At 39.9% G+C, this 23,625-nt stretch overlaps 1 protein-coding gene across 6 annotated transcripts; it reads left to right on the top strand.

Moving 5' to 3' along the window:
- Positions 1-929: 929 nt before the first annotated feature.
- si:ch211-171h4.5 (myelin-associated glycoprotein) lies at positions 930-16,543 on the top strand. Of its 6 annotated transcripts, none has more exons than XM_031294698.2 (12): positions 930-1,018; positions 1,490-1,540; positions 1,706-1,914; positions 2,311-2,464; positions 4,107-4,261; positions 5,353-5,509; positions 7,165-7,301; positions 8,849-8,948; positions 10,422-10,521; positions 11,761-11,779; positions 14,449-14,526; positions 15,932-16,543. In XM_031294698.2, the coding sequence occupies exons 2-12, from the start codon at positions 1,492-1,494 to the stop codon at positions 16,034-16,036; spliced, it is 1,263 nt and encodes a 420-aa protein (XP_031150558.1). In that variant the 5' UTR covers positions 930-1,018; positions 1,490-1,491; the 3' UTR covers positions 16,037-16,543. The 6 variants fall into 6 exon arrangements, with proteins under 6 accessions (XP_031150558.1, XP_031150555.1, XP_031150556.1 ...); XM_031294695.2 differs by having other exon boundaries at positions 8,810-8,948; XM_031294696.2 differs by having other exon boundaries at positions 958-1,018; positions 1,487-1,540; positions 8,810-8,948.
- The last annotated feature ends 7,082 nt before the right edge of the window (positions 16,544-23,625 follow it).

Below are 23,625 nucleotides of genomic sequence, written 5' to 3'. Positions count from 1 at the left end.
AAAATGTTTCAATGTGCAATCACTTCCTTCTCTCGTTGGCGCCATCGACCAATCAGGTCACTCTAAACAGGGCTCATGACACTATATCATCACACACAGTCATTCAACATTTCAGATTTCCTTTAAACACATTCAAGTAAAGACCAATTCTCTCTCTCTCTGTGTGTGTGTGTGTGTGTGTGTGTGTGTGTGTGTGTGTGTGTGTGTGTGTGTGTGTGTGTGTGTGTGTGTGTGTGTGTGTGTGTGCGTTCTCGTCCTTCTACTTTGTCAGGACCGATAGAGTTTTAGACCTTTAGAATGAGGACATCAGTCACTTCTTCAATAGGCTGTTTGAGGGTTAGGATTAACGTTAGATTAAAGTTTATATTAAGATTACGGTAAAGGTTGATGTGATGTAAACGATAGCCCTCACAAGTATTTAATCACAAACATTTGGTATGGGTTGGGAATGTGCACTGTGCTAACATCTGATTCTGCTGCTATGCTGCCCTCTGGTGGCAGAAAGCGAAATAGTTCCATTGTCATTCCCCAGTTTTTGAAGCCTTGCTAAATATTTACAAGTGCGCAGAAAGACAACGTGTAGCACTACATCAGGTTTGATTACATTTAAGGGATCAACTCCCCTAAACTATAAAAACATAATTGTTCACTCACCTTTAGTCCTGTAAAGAGTTTTGTTTCTGTCTCCATGATTTTAGCATTGACACCAAAACAATTGGGGTTAATGGAATTTAGCTTTTGGTCAATTTGGTAAAAAACGCTATGGCTGTAGATTCTTGTTTTTAGAAGAAAAATTATAATAAATAAGTATAGTGCTTAAAATGGAGAAGAAAAAAAAAACTAGGGACAAGAACACACACACACACACACACACACACACACACACACACACACACACACACACACACAGAGAGTCAAGATTCCACCACAGACACAAAAAACAGAAGCTCACTGCTAACTTTCTTCTTCCTCATTCACTGAACAAACACATTAAACTCTGCTGATCATCATTTCACAGGTAAGATCAAGTATATCAATGTGTGTGTTGTCTAAAATCACAGAAATGTTTTTGTATGAGGAAAAAGTGAAAATGAGGGTTTCCTAAATGACTTATTTAACTTTAATATTTTCTGTCATGTAAACTTAAACGTCTGTTGATTAAGTCAACATATTGGGTTTGGAAATTAACGTAAAATGAAGTCTCTCGTGGGAAATTAGTGTTGATTTATCTCAGACTTATTTTACACTTAAAGCAGAGTTATTAGTTACATTAAACAACAGCATCCACAAAATGCCACATTAAATTTTAATTGCTTCCCTGAAGGCAATTCTCTTCGATCCATTGTCTGAGTAAATAAATTGTAATTGTTTTGCATCATTAGCAGAAATAATTTTGTGAATGATTTAATTATTGCCTTTTCTCTCTCTTTATTTTTGTTTAAATGTTCAGTGGTACATCTTGATTTAATCTCTTCATCTCCTCTAGCAGGGATGGGTGTTGGTCTGGCAGTTGTCATTTTGCTCATCGCTCTGATGCAAGGTCGGTAGTTCCCGATTGCACATGTAATGGGTATTTCAAGAGGTGGAAGTGTCGTTTTGTTGTTGTTTTTTTCCAGTAAAAGTAGAAGGATTGTGGTAGAGAGAGTATTGCCGTTGTTTCGTCACATACATCTGCATTTTAAATACTTCAATGTTGCCCCTTCAGGTGTCTTTTGTCAAATTTGGGGTGTGACGCTGCCCAAAAGCATCATGGGCCTCAGTGACTCCTGTGTCACAGTTCCATGTCGCTTCAAGATCCCCAACAATGAGGAAGCAAACATCCTAAACTGCTCAGACGGTGGGATTTGGAGGAAAGGAAGCCTGACCGGTCCTTTCGTCTTCAATGCACGCACTCCTCACTCTAACACCATACAAGTAGGTGGTCCTTTGTGACACAAAACTCACGAGTAATCATTTAAGTGAACCGCCACCTCTGAAGCAACACTCAAGCAATTTGACACGCATTAAAGCCGCCATGTGTAGCGTTTGAAAATGTCTTACTTTGGTGACTTCTGATAAAACTGAGACTGTTTGTGTACGGATTAAGCAAAACAATTACAATCTTATCAATTTTATCAATCTTTACAATTAAAAAGATAAAAAAAATGTTCGCTTACTGCTAAAGATTTATTGGGCCTAAATTATGAAAGGCATCAGTGCTGTTTTCATTAGTAATTTCACTTGTTTAATTGTTTAAGAAACAGGAAATTACAACATATTTTGTATGTTTGGAAACTTCTGATCTTCAAATGAAAAGTTTTATACTTTTAGGGGCAAATACTCGGGGACTTAACGAAGAAGGATTGCACTACAATGTTCCACAGTTTCTCCAAAAACTACAGCGATGTGTACTTCTTCAGGCTGGACTGTTCAAACCACGTCAAGTACAATTTCGGTGATGGAGTCATCATTACCTCCCTACCAGGTATGAATGGATGAAGTGATCAAAGACAAAAAATATATTTTTTTTAAAAAGGTAACTGATTCTGTCTCATATTCATGACTAATTGCAAAATGATTGACCATAACTTATTAATCTGTCACTAGTCTCACTTTACCAGACCTTCCTCCACAGCGCTGCGGAGGAGGGTCTGGCGAGTCCACACAGCATTCTGGGATTGGAGAAAAACGTGCACTGGTTTATTGCCATTTCTTTAAACTAGGGCTGTCAAAATAAAAAAAAAATAATAACGCAGATTCATCCATTCCAGCCATTCTAGCCACCATTGGACTGTAAAATGAAGGAGGGAGACGAGAATGCGCTGCCTGGATCATTAACTGGAACATTTACTTGTAAAAATCTTCTTCCTGCCAACCCTGGCTACCGAAATATGGTGCCACTGATATGTCTGCACTTCTCTCTGATGCTCTGAAACAGACGGCAACACAAACTCCGCTGCATGTGACGCTAGTCAACACTATACTCGACAGCAGCTAACGTTAGCCTACCGCTAGCTAGTTAACATTATACTAGACAGCAGCTAACGTTAGCCTACCGCTAGCTAGTTAACACTATACTAGACAGCAGCTAACGTTAGCCTACCGCTAGCTAGTAGCTGGATTAAACACGGTTACAATGCTGACAGCTAACGCTAAACGGTGTAAAGTTTGACTGTGTTTTAGCCGTCGGAAAAACAACACAGACGGTGCGTTCAATGAAACTGGTAAACTACAGTTTAAGTTATTGTAAATGTCCTTTTCCCACCTGGTGGTTGTTTTTGTCGTTCAACAGCAATTTACTAGTGAAATAAGTTATTGTTATTTTTATACATTATTATTAAATCATTTAATTTTGACCATATGGCCTTAGCAATAAACAAGCCGTTCTTTAATGTCACCAACTGTTGTTTAGTACCCTTTTTTTTTCTTTTCTTTTTTTACTTCCTTAAAAAGTATCGGTTCAGGCACCGTTAATTATGTCTGCGATTAATTTCGATTAATTAATTACAGAGTATGTAATTAATTAGATTAATTTTTTTAATCGATTGACAGCCCACTTTAAACCAATCACAATTGTCACTAAGTGCCCAACAGAGGAAAAATAGCCTCAGGAAGGAGCTTGTTTTGGTGGAACGTGTATACGTTGAAAGGTTGTTTCAATAGTGCAACAGAAAACTCAGATTGGACAGATAGTCTAGCTAGCTGTCTGGATTTACGCTGCAGAGATCTGAGGAGCAGTTAACCATAGTCCTCATAAAATCAACACAAAGAAAGCAGACAGTAACGGACATCCGGGTGAAAAGAGCGTGATCCGGCAGAATTTCAAGCGGCACCAGAGCAATACAGGAAGTGGAACGTCGTGGATATAGACCAATCTGTCACTAACTCTTAGATTGTTTGAGTGTTTGTTTGGCTGAGCAGCAGAAGAAAAACACTGTCTACTCAGCACCAAACAGCAGACAGACACAGTTAGCGACCAGCTGGGGAACATATGTGGAGCATTTAGCAGCTAAATAGACAGATATTTTTTCTCAGGAGTCGGTGGAGTTTAAACCTGAGCTAAATATCAGGTCTGTGAATGTCTCTTTGTGATCTCTGTGATGTGATATCTGGTTCCTCCTTACCAGAGCTGCCTCCTCCCCTGCTGACCGCTGTGACTCAGGTGTCAGAGGGGGCCCAGGTCAGGCTGCAGTGTTCACTCCCAGTGCCTTGCTCCACCCTGCCCCCCTCCGTCACCTGGCTCCCCCGAGACTCCGGCCAGGAGCAGACACAAATGCAGCAGGTGATAAATCACTCATTCATTCATTAATTCATTTTTTCATTCATTTACAGAGGACGTTATAGATGCAGGTTACTCAATTATTGTACTCATGATGAGGCTGACTTCATTCTAGATTTTTCTCATCGTCAACAAATTCCTTGAAATGTTTTCCGAGTCCCCTCCTTTTCATATTGCTCTCAGCTTCGAGCCCATTGGCTGAAGATGTAAAGCTTTAAAAACAGTTCACAAATATATAATTTCATTTTTAAAATAGCTAAATCATCTCCTAAAACTACCACACGTTACTGGACGAAATAGTGCATTTATTGGGTACTATTTTCTGCTGCAGAATAATAATAAAATGCATAAACTACAGTGTGTTGTGTTCATGGTAATGGAGAAACATCATGTAGTGTGGATCATTCATGGAGCGAGGTCCTGACAGCTCAGCTGGGGAAGGATCATGATTTTTGAATCCCTTATTTGTCTCTCGTATAAAAAAAAAAAAAAATTCTGCAACAGAAATATAAAATATACCAGGGTTTTTAAAAAAGAAAAGGAAAATAAAGAGTCATGTAAGCCGTATTGTTTGAGTACAAGTTTGAGGTTTTTGTCATTTACTTCCATTTTATGCTACTTTATACTTCTACTCCACTACATTTAGGAAGGAAATATTGCATGGTTTTTACTTCACTACATTTATTTTACAGCTATGGTCACAAGTTGCTTTAACGACATATGATCATATCATATCACATAGAATTATTTTAGATTAAACTACCCAACTTTATAACGGATTTCAAATGAGCTTCACTGAGTCTTATAATGTCATTAATAGTATGATAGAGCATAATTTTATTTTTACATCTTATATACATTTTGCTGATGATACTTTCACTTAACTTTGTGATGTCGGACATTTAATGCACTATTTGTATTGCCACATTTACTTAAACAAACTTCTTCCTCCACTGTTCCCTAACTCATTCATATTATAGTTTCTTGAGTATCATTGTCATTATTTTCTTGGTAGCTTTGTGATATACACTGCGCTTTATTTCATCAACTTTTCAGTAATTTATTTGTTTTCCTATCTCTTTTTGCAAAAGCAGAGTGTGGAGGATGGACAGATGATCATGACATCCACACTGACCTTCATCGCCTCAGCCGAGCATCACAAGCAGAACATCTCGTGCTCTGTCTCCTACCCGCTGACAAAAGGGGGCAGCAGTCAGCTATCTTCAGCGACTCAGAGTCTCGACGTCCTGTGTGAGACACTCAGTGTTTGTATGAACCATGCAGTGGTAGAAAGAGTACCACAGTGGCCTCTGCTGCGGTAGTACAGGATGTTTTACTCATGTGGAAACAAAAGCCCTGATATCCAAATACGTTTGAGCGACTACAATAGCTTTTATTTAAAATATGGAGAGAGTGAAAGTAAAAGAAGAGTTTAAAGACCTCTGAAAAGTTTTCTCTCCATTGCTGACAATTCCTTAGCATCAAAATGTACTTTAAGTACCAAAAGTAAAAGCTCTCGTTACACAGAATGGCCAATTTCAACAATGTATAAAAACGTGGCGCTACTACTTCATATACTGCGGCGTAGCTTAATCTATAATAATACATGCTTGTATTTGTTGAATATATGTTGTATTAATAATCTGAATCTGTAAAGTAGCTAGTAACTAAAGTTATCAAAATAAATGTAGTGGTGTAAAACGTACATAAATTACAAGTACTAAATTGTAGTAGAGTAGAAGTAAAAATGAAGTACAGTACTTGATTAAATGTCAAAAAAGTTTGGTAACCACTTCCTTAGACCAAATGATCACTGAACGCTTTATTGAGGAAACAATGTAACTCTAAAAAGTCACTCACTTAGCAACACTTCTTCTTCCTTCATTATGAAGAACACAATGATCCTGATTTATTGCCCATTAGGTTGATAAAGGGGGTGGTGGTGATGGCGCAATGGATTTGACACATGCCTTTGGTGCGGGAGACCCGAGTTTGATGGTGCGATACATCAATGTGTCCCTGAGCAAGACACTTAACCCCTAGTTGCTCCAGAGGCGTGCAACTGCTGACATATATAGCAATTGTAGGTTGTTTTGGATAAAAGCGTCAGCTAAATGACATGTAATGTAATGTAAATGTGTTAGACACAAAACAACGCTGACGTGTTTCAACATGACTTCGTCTCACTTGACCTGAAGGGGATTTTTCTTTTTCTTGAACAGACGGAAGTTTTTCCTAAACCAGTCAGTCTTTGAAGAGCTGAACTTGTCATAACTTGGTGTTGACAGAAGTAATGAACCACTCAAGTATATGGCTGCATGACACAAGGTGCCTTTGTTACTGCATTGCAGGCAGTGGTACTGTATACTTTGTGACAGTGGTGGAAGAAGTACTCAGATCTTTTACTTAAGAAAAAGTAGAAATACTCTTTGACAAGTAAAAGTCATGCATTAAAAATTTACAAAAGCGTTAACATCAAAATGTACTTAAAGTACCAAAAAGTAAACGTACCTATTATGCAGAATGGACTATTTGAAAACAATTAAATAAATAAATTATAATTATCGATGCATTAATCGATTTCACTCACTCAAGGTGGATCCAAAATTGTAATTACTTTAAACACTGCTGGGTAGTGTAAGTCTTATCTTAATGTAACAATAGGTCACAATTTATTTGTTGGTTGTGTTTTGTATCATTAATTAACAGTTTAATAGGGAAAGACTCACATGCACTCACATGCACTTACATGCACTCACGGCTACCAAAACAAAGAACCGAGAAGCTCTGATGCCTTTACTCCATTATATCTTTACATTGCAAATATTTGTTTGCTGCAATATTAATGTTCTGAATGCTGCATATAGTCCATTTAACAACAGATATCACTGTCTGTTTTCCAACAGATGCACCTAGAGTCCCCGTGGCAACACTGGTGACGTCTGGTCCTGTTTCTGATGGCAGGGCTGTGACGTTTACATGTTGGAGTGATGCTAACCCTCCCGTGAGCCTCTACACCTGGTACAGGGCCGACAGTGGAAAGGTAAGAGACAATCTTTCAGAAACTCATTTTTTTTCACCTGCTCTATGTGGACAAAAGTATGTGGACAATGCTCTTCTGATACTTTCATGGATCTTTAACCCTTGTTGTTGTCTTCGGGTCAAATTTGACCCATTTTCTAAATGTCTATATCAGAAATATGGGTTTCTTTTTAACTTCCTAATTTTAATTAACCAAAAATAACATGGATGATTCCATACAATGTGCTTCGCAAGTACAACAAAAGATTGGCTCTCTTAATTTCATTAAATTCATAATTTGGGGTGTTTTGTTACATTTTTTAGCATTTGAAAAATAAATTGAAACGTTTCGAAAGAGTATCCCAACTGAACGTTGACATATACCAGTCTGTGATTATCCTTCCTTTAATATTAGTCTAAATAGTTCATAATTTCTGCTTTTTTTAACTCAATTAGATTAGGTATAATTTCCTATAAATGAGGTTCATTGACCATGAATTCCAAAAATAAGTGTAAAACTAGTAATAAATTGGTGTTAGTGGTGTTTATACATGGTAGTGAATAGAAGTGTAAAACGGCAACAACACAAAAACGCCAAAAACATTGAAAAAAGCACCTCAAGTGTCGAAAAAAGGGACAATAACATCAGAAAAAGTGTGGCTTGTGGTTTTGGTCTTAGTTGACTAAGATTTCTTTAGTCGATAAGTCACTTTTTATGCTTTTTTCATCCTAAATTACTTATTTCCAATAGACTTATGAGCACATCTCTGGTGAACACAATATTTAAAGTGGTGCTTTTGCATGATTCTTTGTGGAGAAACTCATTTTTACAGATCTGTCGATAATTGATTAGTCGACAAAATCGTATGTGTGTGTTAGTCGACTAAGGCTGCATCTCATAACCCTTAAATTGCCTCCTCGAGTCCTCCACTTGCCTCCCTTCCTCGCGTCTTAGAACCTCCCACAGAGAAGGCACAGGTGAGACGCGAGGACATCATGGGAGAAGAGAGGCAACGGGCAAATGTGTTTTAGAGTGATGAGACGTCCTTTCCTCTGAAGCGTCAATGAATTAGTCAGCTGTATGGGCGGAGTTAGCAACTCCTTCAGCTGCACGGCTTACGGGAAGGCTGCTCTCGTGCATCCTCGCTGATGGCTCCTCGGTGATCCCTCCTCGGTCCTCAGGGCAGAAATAAGAGCTTTGAGACGACCTTCACCGAAGAGTGACAGAACAAATTCCAAGCCGAGGACCGAAGAGTCGAGGAGCTATCAAATAAGGGTTATGAGATGCAGCCTATGAATTTCTTTAGTCCATGTTTGATTTCTTGTAATATTGGAAATTGGCCATACATACTGTCAGAGTATTGTTATACTTCAATAAGAGATCCCAGCACATCCTATTCAGTATGCAGTATAAAATCCAGATTCTCTCAAAAGCTGTACTTTAGTTTTCCTGTTGGATTTCCCTAAAAACATTGCCTCTCTCTAGCTTTGACATGTAACTGAAACATGTATCATCTCTCCTCATATCAGTTGACTAAGAAGGGGGAAGGAGAAATGCTGGTCCTGCAGGTCCATCAGAACGACAGCGGGGTGTATCTGTGTGAAGCTCAAAGCCCGATGGGCTCTCAGAGGTCCCGACCTGTGTCTCTGGAGGTCAACGCCACGACAGGTTAGATTCATGACACAAAGCAACACTATAACTGCTTCATCATGCTAATGCTCTTACTCTGGCTCATCGGCACAAGCACTGCCTTGGAATTGTGTCTTATGATTCAGTCAGCAGCCAGTGAATCAGGGAATATCTTGTGAATACTGATTCATAAGTGAGCGTAATCCAATTCACTAGATAAGGATTCACCACCCGCTGATAAAGGAAAAAGAATGTGAACGAGATTAAATCTACAGTAAAATACACACAAACTGGCAAAAGAGCATTTTTTTTTTTTTGGTAGTATTTTTGTCAATAACAGACAAACTTGACGTTACATGACAAAGCTACAAAGTAAAGCCACTTAGTAAAGTAAAGTGGGCTGACATAAAGTAAAGCTACAAAGTGCATTTACTTAGTAAAGAGTAGTAAAGTGAAGTGAAGTAAGGAAAGGTAAAGTAAAGCTACAAAAGTAAAGTGAAGTGAGGTGAGGTGAAGTGAAGCTACAAAGTAAAGTGAGGAAATGTAAAGCTACAAAGTAAAGGGAAGTAAAGTAAGGCTACAAATTAAAGCCACAAAGTAAAGTGAAGTGAGTTAAAGTAAAGTTACAAAGTAAAGTGAAGTGAGATGAAGTAAAGTTACAAAGTAAAGTGAAGTGAGATGAAGTAAAGCTACAGAGTAAAGCTACAAAGTAACGTAAAGTAAAGCAACAAAGTTAAAGGTGCTATAGGTAGGATTGTGAAGATCCAGGATTTAGCCAAAAAATTTGAACATCGACAACTTCTCAGTCCCTCTCCCCTTTCCGCAAAAGCCCAAAACAGTCTCCTAAGCCCCTCCCCCCACAAGGGAGAATGAATGTGTGTGCATGAGCAGTGATTGACACGCAGTTAGACACGCCCCCTGGCCCTGATTGGTGCATCTGAACAGGGAGCGGTGGATTTTTGCAAATCTCACTACAGGCTGTAGGTGGTGCCAGAGGAGCCGGATTTTGTTTTAAATGACCTGCTTCATGTAGTTCTACTGGAACATACGGTCAGTTGCAGCAAATATGACAGAAAGTTAGTTTTATAAGTCTTACCTACTGCACCTTTAAGTAAAGCTACAAAGTAAAGTAAAGCTGCAAAGTAAAGCTACAAAGTAAACAACACATTTCATAACAGGTTAACTCAATACATGGATACAGCAACAAGCAACATGAACAGAAGCATATTAAACTGAAGTGCAGACCTCTGCCAAGGCATGCCCTATTTCACAGAATGTTCTGTCTAGAACTTATTTTTCAGATTATTCCGACACCAAATGAATCGCAATGTTAACAAAAGTGAAAGTGCCCCATGATTTGGATCCGCTCCAAAATTAAATGGGTTATTCCTTGGCCTATGCTACCCCCTTCCACCTCATTTCTACTGATAAAAAAATTTTTTATTTTTATTTTTCCAACTCTTAATAACCTGTTGTCTTGTTGTTCAGTTGTGTTTTAATTCTGTTGTTCAGGCAGCAGCGAGAGTCTTGTGATGATTCCCTACATTATATGTGGAGTGTTGCTGGTCCTCTGCATTATGACTGTCGCTGTGGATGTGTACAAGTATCAAAGGTAAGAATGTAGTGTTTGCCATTTCCACCTTCTCATTTCCCTCTTCCACATCTTCCACTGTTTTAGAGCAGTGGTTCTCAAACCTTTTCAATAATGTACCCCTTTGAAATATTTTTTTTAGTACCCCGTGATGAGCGAAGAGCATTTTTGGTAGAAAAAGAAGCATATGTAAAGAGGTACATTACGTCGCTGCACCATCAGTGTCTGATTTACTAAACAAAGACCTTGTAACTGAAAAACACTTAAATGCTACTATAAATGTTTAGAAACCATAACTAAATAAATGTATTATTATAGTATAATTATTTCAGGGAAGTATGCATGACTGATTGTTTTTTTTTAATTACCATTTTTCAAAAAAATTTCAATTACCCTGCAGTACTCCAAAGAACCAACATGACACCATGACTTCGCGTAAACATACACAGCACTTTCCTAAAGCCAAGTGGCGTGTTATCTGTACGCATTTTGAGCTATCCGCGTGTATATCTACGCTGTATACAGCGGACGGCAATCTGCAACGTCACAGAGTAAACATACACGCCACTTGCTAAAGCCACGTGGCATGTTATCACGAGGCTACGCGTTATCGCGAGGCTACGGTTTGGTTTAGGAAACGTCACACGTGGGTTGGGTTTAGGAAAAGAAAAAATGTGAAAAGGAAACGTCACATGCCAGAACTGGTTGGGTTTAGGAAAAGAACAAACGTGGAAAGGAAACGTGACACGCAGGACACGATTCCCGCTCTCCTGGGTGAAAGTCCTGTGTTTTACCCATCCTCGACCCTGACCAACCTCCCTACACGGATTAACGGCCGCTACGGCGTCAATTCACACGCAATCGCAAGGTAATGTAAGTCAATGGAGGCTAAACAGCGTTGATAAACACGCTAAAAAGCAAGTATGCGTCTTGATAACATGCCAACAATGGCATACAAATTGGCGTGTCATAGATACGCCACTTCATAAGATCAGTCTGAAAGAACCCCAATGGGTACATGTACCCCCATATCAGAAACACTGTTTTAGAGGGTTAGAGTTTTCTTACTGTAATATTATATCAAGATGTTGTAGTTGAATTATAAGGCACTCCCAGTTCTTGAAAATCAGACATGCTGTAATTTATTACACAATTTATGTTCATCTTGGTGCTCTGCCAAAAAAAAAATCTGTCTATAGTAATAACTATAGTAATTTGGGTTAACATTCCTTCTCATTTTGTTTTTCTTCTCGTCCCAAGTATTTCCAGGAGGCTGAAGGTAAGCAGAAACTGTTCACCTTAATTAGAGAAAGTGGCAGGTAGCCAGACAAGAGACAGTGAAAAATGAGCCCCCGCACAGCACTAATACTAGTAGATCTGATAAGGAGTTTTGACATCATCTGCAAAACAAGATCTAGTCACTGTCTCGTCTAGCTGACATCCTTCGCCCTCTCTGTTTGACCGAAGCAGGAAGTCGGGGTGACTAATCTTCAAATATGTAATACGTTTTTTTTTTTGTCCTTTGAAAAAGTGAGTCTCTTCCCTGCAGCATTTACAAAATAAACAATCTTGGTCTAATTCATTTTCAAAATATACAAGTATATGAGTACCACGTCATAAACATACAATCTTTCATTTATGCTGTTAGAGGTCTCTCAATCAAAACAATAACAAAAGACGCAATTTGGTGACATCGTGAAGTATTGTGGGATCATGCAAGTTGTTGTCTTAACAACTAGAGCTGTAATCGGGCCTTAAAAGTTCGGCCCGACAAGGCCCGAGCCCGACAGAATTCGGCCCGAGCCCGACCAGTACATTTTGATTGACAGATTTTTAAAAGCCCGAACCCGTTTACAGCCCGACTGTACAAAAGGCCGTCTATCAGCATTGATTAGAGTGCATGTCGAAAAATAGCTCTTCACACCGCAAGCAGGCACACGCACCACTCGGCAGAAAAGGGAGAGAAAGAAAAAAGAGACTGCGCCGCACGCACACAGCTGTTTTCCGTCAAGAATGTAATTTAATGTAAAAAAGAGTAATTTATACATTTTTTAACATAATTTATTCATGACTAACGGAGGCTATCGGCCAGTTGGAAGTTGGAACAAAGAAATAAAATAAGTCCTCCAGAAGCCAGCCTCTGTTTCACCTCCTCAGCATCCATTTACACGCCAATCGAAACGCTTCACCTGACCGCTCGTTTACTGCGCAACCAGGAGCGCAAGCCCGAGCCCAGCCCGAGCCCGTGTAACATGATAGAAATGAAGACCGAACCCGACCAAACCCGTCGGGTCCCGCCGGGTCCCGTCGGGTTCGGGCAAAGATCTTCAGCTCTATTAACAACCCTAACCCTAAAGGCCGTTTTATGCTTCTGCGTCAAATCAACGGCGTACCCCCACAGACCCCTCTGCGTCTACACCGTAGCCTACGCCGTAGCCTGATGTGCACGCTTGATGGTGTTTTAAGCCCCCAACGTCTCCTTCCAGGCAGCGCTGCGACCGTTGACTTCAAGGCACCTAACCTTAACCTTAACCCTAACCATAACCATAACCATAACCATTGCCTAATCGACTTCAAGGCAGCGCTGCGACCGTTGACCTCAAGGCACCTAACCTTAACCCTAACCATAACCATAACCATAACCATAACCATTGCCTAATCGACTTCAAGGCAGCGCTGCAACCGTTGACCTCAAGGCACCTAACCCTGACCATAACCATAACCATAACCATAACCATACCCTAATCCAAGTGCCTTCCAGGCAGCGCTGCCTGGAAGGAGACGTTGGGGGCTTAAAACACCACTGAGCGTGCACGTCAGGCTACGGCGTAGGCTCCGGCATGGACACAGAGGAGTCTGCGGGGGTACGCCGTTGATAAACGACGTGCACCTCTCGAAAAATGTAACTACACGTCGCAGCGACGCATGTAGCTCGGCCGTGGCTTGGTAGCGTTGCATTTCCCCCGACTCATTTCCTGGTTCTCCTCAAGGAGAGGGTTAACTTTTCCTGCTACAGATTTCCCACCTTGGTCAGAAAACACAGGGGAGACACTTTGTTTCTCTACTCTAGAGTCAGTACTCGCTCCGAAGCTAATCGCCGTCACTCTCTCACTTCTCCCTCACTCTATCACCCACTCCCCACACACACACACAGGCCGGCTCGACACACACACCAGCGCACAAGTATGAACATCAGGCCACTTATATAGGCTACGGCGAAAGCTCTGCGTGGAGCCTCCGCAGAACCATAAAACACACTTAAGCCGTTGCTGTCATTGCAGTTAGCTTCTCCAAATTCATTCTCCAAATTATTCGCAGAGGTCTCCTCCTCTCCAAAATAAATGGACCTGGTGATTACAACCAGTAAAACAATGATGAAAGACACACAACAACGCTGCCGGGCTCATTAGTGGAGAGGCTGTGAGCCGAGCTGCCGCTAACGTTTGCTCATCTTGTTTCTCTGATAACTTAAGATCCAGATGTTCGAAGACTAAATCTTTCATCTGGTGAAAATATAGAGGTAAAAAATGACCAAGATCTAAAAAACTGGATAAAAAGTCTGTTTATGACAGCTTCTGGCAGACAACCACAATGCTGTTGCATGCATAAAGTAGATTGTAAGATTGCTAAAGATTACTTCCTCTTTTTATAGCTCCTCTAACGACATTATACAGAGTAGTGAAATTCAGTCGTGGTATTGCTCTCACATCCTGAAATACTGAAAACATGCTCAATGTAAACATCCAATGCTGCAGTTAGAGTTGTTCAAAGAACTTTTTTTTCAACTTTCCCAAAGTTAGAGTCAACATTTATGTAACTTTAAATACATTTCACTCTATGTGGGTGGTTGATGTCAAATCAGTTTTGGCTTCCAGGCAAGTTTAAATGTGTTTATGAATATGAAGACAGATGTTAACTGGATTAATAGGATTTCTTTCATTTTCTCAGCAGATTGAGCTGAAGGGGGAACAAACCTACTCTGATCTGAGGACCTGCAGTGTCACCGCTGACTACGACCGTCTCCAGGTATCTGCAAACCTTATATACATATTCATGGTGATAAATCATCTTATTTTCCACCTGTGTTAAAATCAGACAACACTATGAGATATCTAACCAACAGTTAAGTTTAAAAATAAATTGAGAGAAAGCCGAAGAACAGGGTGATGTAGCATATATTTATCCATCTCCAGTCATGTTGGAACATGTTGTGACATGTGTGAACATGCTCCATGCTCCAGCTGGTTGAAGGAATGAAAGAGGGACGCTGTGTTCGCATGGTCCAACAAGTCCGCTACCAGTGGTAAACTTTGAAAAAATCCTGTTTTGCACGGCTACATTTAAACGGGAATATTAGTGGAATAGTCACTTTCATTAGCCATGTAAACAGCTCAGTCAGAATATCGGCTTTTTTGGAATAAGGGCAAAAACCGGAATATTATGTGCATGTAAACCCAGTCAATGAATGGAAGCGGGCCGGTATCTGTGTTACCAACCCAACCTTGGTGTTACTGAGCCGATAGGGAAGTGGAACAGGTTCCAGGTGTTACTGCAGGTGGCAGTGAGTTAGTTCATGGCAGGGAAAAAGCAGACAAGGACCATTTTCAAAACCCCCTCAGTACTTACTGAGATGGCCAAAATGTAGCATGTAGTATGCAAAAAAAAGTAAAAATCGGCAGTATGCCAAAAAAATAAAGAGGATGTCATACAGATTCTGAAAAAAATCTCCAAAATGCATCAAACCAGTCTACCTCGGTACAAACCCTAACCCACAATGCAAAGTGCTGGTCACAAAAACCCGTCATTACTTCCACTTTCAAAAACCGGAAAATGGCAAAGCGTAGCCTAGCACGCTGCAAAAATTGATCAATTTAACCGTTTTATACCACATACTACAGACGAACCCAGTATGCAGTATGACTGCGTTCGTCGTATGTAGCAAGCGGTTTTGAATACAGCCAAGGAGATTGTGAAGCTAGAAATTAGCTGAAATTTTGACACAATATTTGTTTGTTGTTCTACTTTGCAATTTAAGACTTGATGAGCAATGAATGCTCTGATTGGTTGGCAGTGTGTTTAATTAATGAGGTCCTTGTGTTAAATGGTCAAAAAGGTAGAAGTAAGAGAAACGCGAGAGATGCATCACACCTACTATAATATCACAATACTTGTACTAGAGCTTAAATGTTTTTTTTCAGTTGTATTAACTTCTCTGACATACAGATCTTAATAATGGCAATCATGGCATTAATTACCAATGAGTGTCATAAAATAAACTGCATAAATACTGCAACTGATTTTCTTTTAAAAGTTCTTGTTTTGTTTTGGAGTTTTTTTTGTCATTATACGAACATTTAAATTAGCAACAGTATATACTTATCTGTGTGTTCCTGTACTCTAATGTGTGCGTGTTTTTGTTTTTACCAACTAGCCTCAAAAGCCTAAAACGATGCCCTCTCCTGACGTTTCCGACTATGAGAATACCATCGCCCTGGAAGCAAATTTCAAAGATCAACCGCTGCCTAAGTTGACCTGAAGAATTGGGTTGAAACGTTCCTTAAAGGAGTCTAAATGTGTATGTTAAAGCTTTAGTTTTAAATAAACATAACAGGTTATGTGTCCGTACATGTCAAATGTATCTACTATATATATTCCTTCTACTTATTTTTTTTAACATTCTTTGAAGCCGTGTGATGCGAAGCTGTAGCTTTTTGAGCTACCTTGGTAACAAGCAGCACACAGTGACAACATAAACGTATGTCTTGGTTGGAAAATGTAACAGCTGCATAACATAACTGTCCATATATGATGATCTAATCCCCCTCGCACAGAACCCAGAATGAGATCAGAGTCATGTCCGAGTCTCCGACAGCACACCAAACTCCCACATCCTCAAGAAATATCACAGGAAGCACTGCCACGCCGGTTACTTCAATCTTTGCTTTCAATTCACGCTTCATTTATTTTCTATGGTGCCTGTCTGACTGTTGTCTGGCTGTCATGCTGAATGCCTGCCTAATGTGATTAAATTGGTGGCAGTTTAGTCTGTGTGTGTGTGTGTTTGATCCCTAAAAATAGACAATCTGTGTCAAAGCGTCCATAGGCCAAATGCCAAAACGTGTCTTTTCATGCCTTCGCTAAAGGTTGTAATGCAAGTGGCAGCTTGCATCATTTCATGTTTTTTTTTGCTCCGTTGTTGCCAGTAATAAATGTAATAAGAAACACCATCAGATATATATTTTTTTAACTTTCTGTGTGCTCATATCAGATTCACAGAGCAAAAAAAAAAAAAAAAAGGAAAACTTGATCCGTCAGTTATTTGTATGCAGCCTCCCCCACTCGCCCATTCACTGCTGCATTCCTCACATTCCTCCATTCAACAGAGGTCAGGAAAGAGAGAGAGAAAAAACATTGATACAAAGTGGATGATATCCGGAACGTGGGTGGTTGGGGAAATGATTAGTGGGCCTGTGAAAACCACTATTGAAGACAAGCTCCCCCCCCCCAACACACACACACACACACACACACACACACGGCCGCTCCACTACCCCATATGGCATTATCTTTGATGACAAAAGGAGGGCGAGCGAGTCATCTCTGCAACCGTTATGACGTAGGTTTCCGTGCATCACTTTCACTGGCCCAAAGTTCAGCAGTTCAGCATTTGATGGCAAACACCATCTGTGATCCGATAACAGTAACGTATACATTTAAAAACAAAAAATGGGGGGTGGGTTTTGGGGAGGTTTGAGGATGCAGGATGCAGCTCTCAAGTTTCTGTATCCTGGTGGGCGGTAATTTATTTAACACAAACATTTCATTAGAAGCAGGAAACTAGTAGCTTCTTGGAAACTCTGCAACGTCATTCCTCGGATGCAATTTGAAACCACTGACAATGCAGCATTGAAACAAGCCAAGTTAAGTGAGTAACATAATGATGCTACAATTTAGCTTTTTTAGCTGACACTTTCACCCAGAGATGATTAAACTGGGTGAGTAAATTGTGACTTATTCAGCAGTTGGTCTCTGAAAAATGTCCATTCATACAACTAATTTGCAGTAGCAAACGTAATAGTAGGAAAAGCACCAGCTGGATTATGGATTTGTTTCAACATAGGACATGAATGACTGCCACTGCAAAATGTAGCCTACATATGGAATACATCTGCAAAATATTACTGTCAACACATTTTTTGTAGTTTTCCTACAATATCTACACTTGGTACAGGTACTGTAACTGAACCATGTTAAAAACATTTTTATGTTCAGGGAATTAAAGCACTTGGTTAGAGTTAAGGAAAGATTGTGATCTTGGTTAATTATTGAAAGAGTCTTCGCTGACTTGAAGCATGAGACAATAAGACTTTCTTTGTGTAAATAGCCTAAAACCTGTGGTGCATCCAACCATCCACCCCAATCTTGTCCCAATATGTGCATGCCTTTTGTGAATCCTTTTACATTGTATTTTCTTAAAACTCTGAACAAAGCCTCTCTCATCTGTTTTAATTGGTGTCATGAATTTGTATTATGAATTATAACACTGTTATCCTTTCTGGATATTTATCTGCGTGAAGCTACTTTGAACCAATCCTCCTTTTCTATGAAGCCTCTTTCTTATCTATCCACTCCCACGTGAACGTAGCAGTTGTAAGAACACATATGTATTCTTGTAAACCTTTAGAACATTGTGAACTGAACCCTGCTTCGTGTCGTTTTGTTCTCCGAGATCTCGTAACTGCTTTCAGAATCAACTCACAGATGTCAAGCCAGTAGATGATAGGATACGAACCACAAAACAGTCTTGATCGGATTGTTTCATTACAATGCCAAAACAAAAAAAACCTGAATGTAATGTGAGTGATTTTAAAAATAAAAGTTGAAATATCACAAATAAGTTTTAATGCTTGGCTGAGGTGGAAAAACTGCTGTTTCGATAAAAGAAAAATGCGACAAATTGCCGTGGAAACAGACTTGAGCTGATCGCCTAGTGAAACTGCCATGGCATCATCTTCAACGCGACAGTAATTGGATCCTTTCATTGGCAACCAAACAGAGGAATGTCTGCACTTGAACATCATAGTGTACATGGTGTACAGCATAGTGCGCCATAGTTTTGCCGTCTGCCATTTATTGACGGTATCTTGGCTATTTAAAAATGGCAGGATTTTGCAGGATTTCCTGTGTCACGCTGGTTACAGGTCTCTCTAACCAATCAGTGGTCTGCAGTGTTTTATTAACTCCACCTTCTTGTATCGGCTCAGCTCAATTGGGACCTTGACTGAGGTGGTAACAATTAAAAAAAAACAACAGTGAAGACATTACATACATTGAAAAAGTTGTATGTTTGATCTATGGCTTTTTTCCAGTAACACTCGTTAAAGATGCAGTAGGTAAGCCTTATAAAACTAACTTTCTGTCATATTTGCTGAAACTGACCCTATGTTCAGGTAGAACTACATGAAGCAGGTCACTTAAAAAAAATATCCGGCTCCTCTGGCACCACCTACAGCCTGTAGTGCGATTTGCAAAAATCCACCGCTCCCTGTTCAGATGCACCAGTTAGACAGGGGGCGTGTCTAACTGCGTGTCAATCACTGCTCATGCACACGCATTCATTCTCCCTTGTTGGGGGAAGGGCTTAGGAGACTGTTTTGGGCTTTAGCGTCAAAGGGGGAGGGACTGAGAAGTTGTCGATGTTCAAATTCTTTGGCTAAGTTCTGGATCTTCACAATCCTACCTACGGCACCTTTAACTTCTTGCTTTTTACAGAATATTTTGGTTTCACACCCCCTAGTCTAAATATTGACGACGATTCATTTAGGGGATTGCTTTGGTGCCACCAGAAGATCTGCCGGATGTCCCTCATTTTTAGCTGGATGTCCGTCACAACTTTTGAACTAGCACGTTCCACCAAAATAAGTTCCTTCCTGAGGCTATTTTGCAGAGCCAGGGGCGATTCTAGGATCTGTCCTTTGGGGGGGGCTCAGCCCCTAATGAACAGTTGATAGCAGTTAAGCTAGGGTGGTCCGGGGCATGCCCCCGTACGTTTTAAACCCTTAAATCATGACTTCTGGTGAGTTTTGGGGAAAGAAATAGACAGATTGAGACATGCAATTATGACAAACTATCAACAGATTCAAGGCATCTGCTGTGAAAAAAGATGGCAACTACAAAGCATGATTATTGCAGCACACATACCCAGGGGCGTCGGACTAGGGGGGGAAAGGGGACTTAGTACCCAGGGCCCTCATGTGAGGAGGGCCCAAAAAGATGCTAGAATGAATAGCTGTGGATGCAGGGAGGGGCCCATAGAAAATGCCTTTCTACAGGGCCCAGAATTTTGAGCCACGCCCCTGCACATACCTTGAACTGGTAAAATAAGCCTTAACATATTTTTAGACAGGATTATGCATGTTTTTTCTGCTGTTAATTTTCAACTTTTTCATTTACATCAGTGATAGAAACTGATATGGTTATACAGCTAAAAGATGAATAATCTAATCTAATAATGCCTCTGAACCAGATGGGGAAAATCCAACATCTCTTTTTCTTAAGAGCCTGGGCCTGATAATAAACACATTTACTCTAATACAACAACTACATTATATGATAAGTAAGACATCAATAAATCTGAGAAGACCAACTTTAATGATGAGCCACAAAACAATATTATGCAATACAGGAATATGATGTATATAGCAAAAATCCATGAAATGCATATGTAAATATAATGTGAATGGAATATTTTAAGTGTTTTTGCCTGTACAATATATGTCCACTTTCTCACCTGGTTCTTCCAGGTCCCTCTCTTTGTCCACTCTCTCTCCATCCTGCTCTCTCTCTCTCTATCCATCATTCTCTCTCCATCTATCCCCCTTCCTCCGTCATATCACTGACAATCACATACAAAACATTTTGTAATCAACTAGAAAATAATCTTCAAATAAAAGAGAAAACAAAACACAGTAGTCCTTCTATATATATATATATATATATATATATATATATATATATATATATATATATATATATGTCTTATAGGCTACCTAGCCATTTTCTCACCTTGTTCATCCTGCTCTCTCTGCCCTTCTCCCTCTCTATTCTCCTCAATCCTTTGTGCTGTCAACCAGAAGGCAAATGTAATCAACTAATCAACAGAGAATGTATCGTGTAGGCTACCAAAGGTTATCACCTATTTATAACATATGTGAATATGGGGTTGCTGTTCAGTGCAGTGGGATAATGTTAAAGGCTTATCTTATACTTTATCACCTGAACCTGGCTGTTTTCTTTAAAAAAAAGAAACGTATATCCATCTATGGGGAAACAGACTGTGAATCAGGGTTTGTTCTTCCAGTGTTTTAATTCTGATATGAATGAGTCTGATGATCCGTAAGGTTGAATTATTTATTTTTCATTGGCATTGACAGTTAAAAATAAGAAAGTGTCTGGTAGGGAGGTAACTGCAGTGGCGGCGCTAGGCTATTTTTAGCGGTGCTCAAGCCGTTACGGCAGGCTATTAATAGCACACTTTAAAAACTTGTAGGCTACTTCTAAACTACATTTGCCTACAGTTAGCAATTTTGTCTAACGTTGCACAAAAAAATTGGAGTCCGTGGTGAATAAGCTAGGCTAATTCAGATATGATTGCCATCATTAGTGATCAGGGAATCACAGATCGAATCAAATCGTTCATTCGATTAGATTTAGATTTTCACTCCATTAGCCATACATTTTCAGTGGTTGAAAGTAGCCATACTCTGACGACCGAATTCCCCAAAGTTATCTGCGCAGACTGAACAGTAGGCTCGTTCAGGGAATCGCAGATAGGCTGTTGACTTTAGGCTACAACTGAGCTGAGCCTGTCGTCATTTATCCTATTCCATCGCTAAAATGAGGTTTGCAAAAGTAATAACGTTTGACCACTAAACAATTTCACAAAATCACAATGATAAGGACTTTATTTTTATGGGGTGCTGAGATGATTTTCATTTCATGATTCAGCACTCCTAAAAAATGCCTAGCGCCGCCTATGTGCAGAGCCATCGTTATTGCGCCCAGTGCTTAGCGCTCCCTATCCCAGAAAGCTGTGTGGACTAGCCAGACCTTCCTCCACAGCGCTGTAGAGGTAGGTCTGGCAATGCGAGACTAAACACCTCGTGGCGTTTTGGAGAATAGTGCAAAGAAAATCGTGTTGAGCATGAACGCCTTTGTAGCATCTGTGGAGGCCCGCATGGTGTCTTATAAATATGGCTTAAAGTTGTGGATGGACAGCTAAACAAGCTGAAACTCACTACTGCGGTCTGTAAAGCCGAGGAGAGCTGGTAACTCTCTGACGGGTTCACATGAGCGACATCTTTCACATTGTAATGTTTTCACATTGTCATTTCATACGTTGTTCGTATAATAATATTGATTATAGCCACTTTAATCTGGCTTCATCCACAATCAAGCCAAAACAAATACATGACTGGAACAGAACATTTCCCTCATCTACAGAGATGACTTTCACTGGGGGAATTGACGTGATCCTAAAGATGCAACACGCAAAAACTTTGATGAGTAAAATATCAACTGCAGAAGTATAACCTCAATTTCCAGAAAAACAGGATTAATAATTTATGCTGTTTCCTGTATGTTTTCTCATTCTTTGGCAAGGATATTGTGAAGCCATTAAGTTATAAAATGTAAAAACACTTTTCAAAAATCACTGTTTTTCGAAACTGCAGAAATTCCGTAAGTGCAAATATGCACTTAAGGAGCCAAAAAAGTTGGTGAGTGATGTTATTAAATCACAAAATTTCAGTCTTATTGAGTTTCATTTCCTGTCATCGTTTTTATTAGTGTTGTTACATGGCAGTAAGCCACCCTGGGAGCTGCGCAGTATTATTTTTTATTTTTTTGGTTTATTTGATGAGGGACCATGCATATTTATGAACATTGTTGTATAAAAAACATCTGCAGTCCCTAGGCAGGTGACATAGGACTAATATAAAGACAGCCAGCAGTCATACAGCATTCATTCACTATAAATTAAAAAGGTACACATAATGGTGATAATACATTGACAAAACAAACAAACAAAACAAAACAAAAATACATGATGACAAAGACATTATTCATCCACCTCTATACTGCATTCACTTTAACAGTGAAAGTGTACGGGTAACCACAGACTTGTAACTGATGGAGCAGCTGGGGGTCAAGAGCACATTCATTGTGGTTGAGAGTTTTTCTCATGCCCTTGACAGGAGCAAGCAGCTTTGTTTACTTTATTTCATCATCTATCCTTCATTTCATATTAATGGAATGTGCTGCTGTGATGTCATCACTTCCTCAGCACATTGGACTTTTCCTTTTTTTCCTTTCAGTTTTATGATTTTCTAGTGTACAAAACTCTATCATATCTTTTATTCTTCTTGTCACTTTCTACCGTGTTAAGTTTTTATTTTATTCACTTTCTGGCATCTATCCCAATGTTATGTGTGAAGAAGAGACACAGGAAGTGAAACAAAAGAAGAAAGTGAGGTGATGACATCAGACTACAGAAGGAGGAGGGGAGGAGGAATTGCTCAATTTGGTATTTTCTGACTATTCTTTTGCATTTTATGTCTAATGGATTTCTTTCAGAATCACAACAGTTTGTTTTGAGATGAGGAGGGTTAGTGGAGTGGGGTCGGGGGTTGGGTGGGGGGGGGTGGGGGGGAAGGGGGGGTTTGGCTGTCCAGCGTGGGCGTTGATGCTTGAATGGCGACGATGGCTGATGACTCAGGTGATGTGTCATGCTGCTATGCTATAAAAAGGGAACTTTTACATTTTGTCCACACACACACAAACACACACACGTACAGTGCACACACTGGACTCAGAAGGAGGTTTGTTTACTACAACGGGAGCAGAAAAAATGAAATGTAAGTTTGTTTATGATACTTTTAGGGAGTGAGTGAAGGTGTGTGTGTGTGTTTAGAAGAGTGTGTGTGTGTGTGTGTGTGTGTGTGTGTGTGTGTGTGTGTGTGTGTGTGTGTATGGAGGACGGGGGCTTTATTGCACGTGGTCTTTACTCTCATTTTTAGCCTCGGTTTGAGAGTGAGAGAATGAGTGAATGAATGAATGAGTGAATGA

Source organism: Sander lucioperca, chromosome 16 (genome assembly GCF_008315115.2).
Source record: "Sander lucioperca isolate FBNREF2018 chromosome 16, SLUC_FBN_1.2, whole genome shotgun sequence".
Classification (NCBI taxonomy): domain Eukaryota; kingdom Metazoa; phylum Chordata; class Actinopteri; order Perciformes; family Percidae; genus Sander; species Sander lucioperca.
This window is presented reverse-complemented; position numbering and strand designations above follow the sequence as displayed.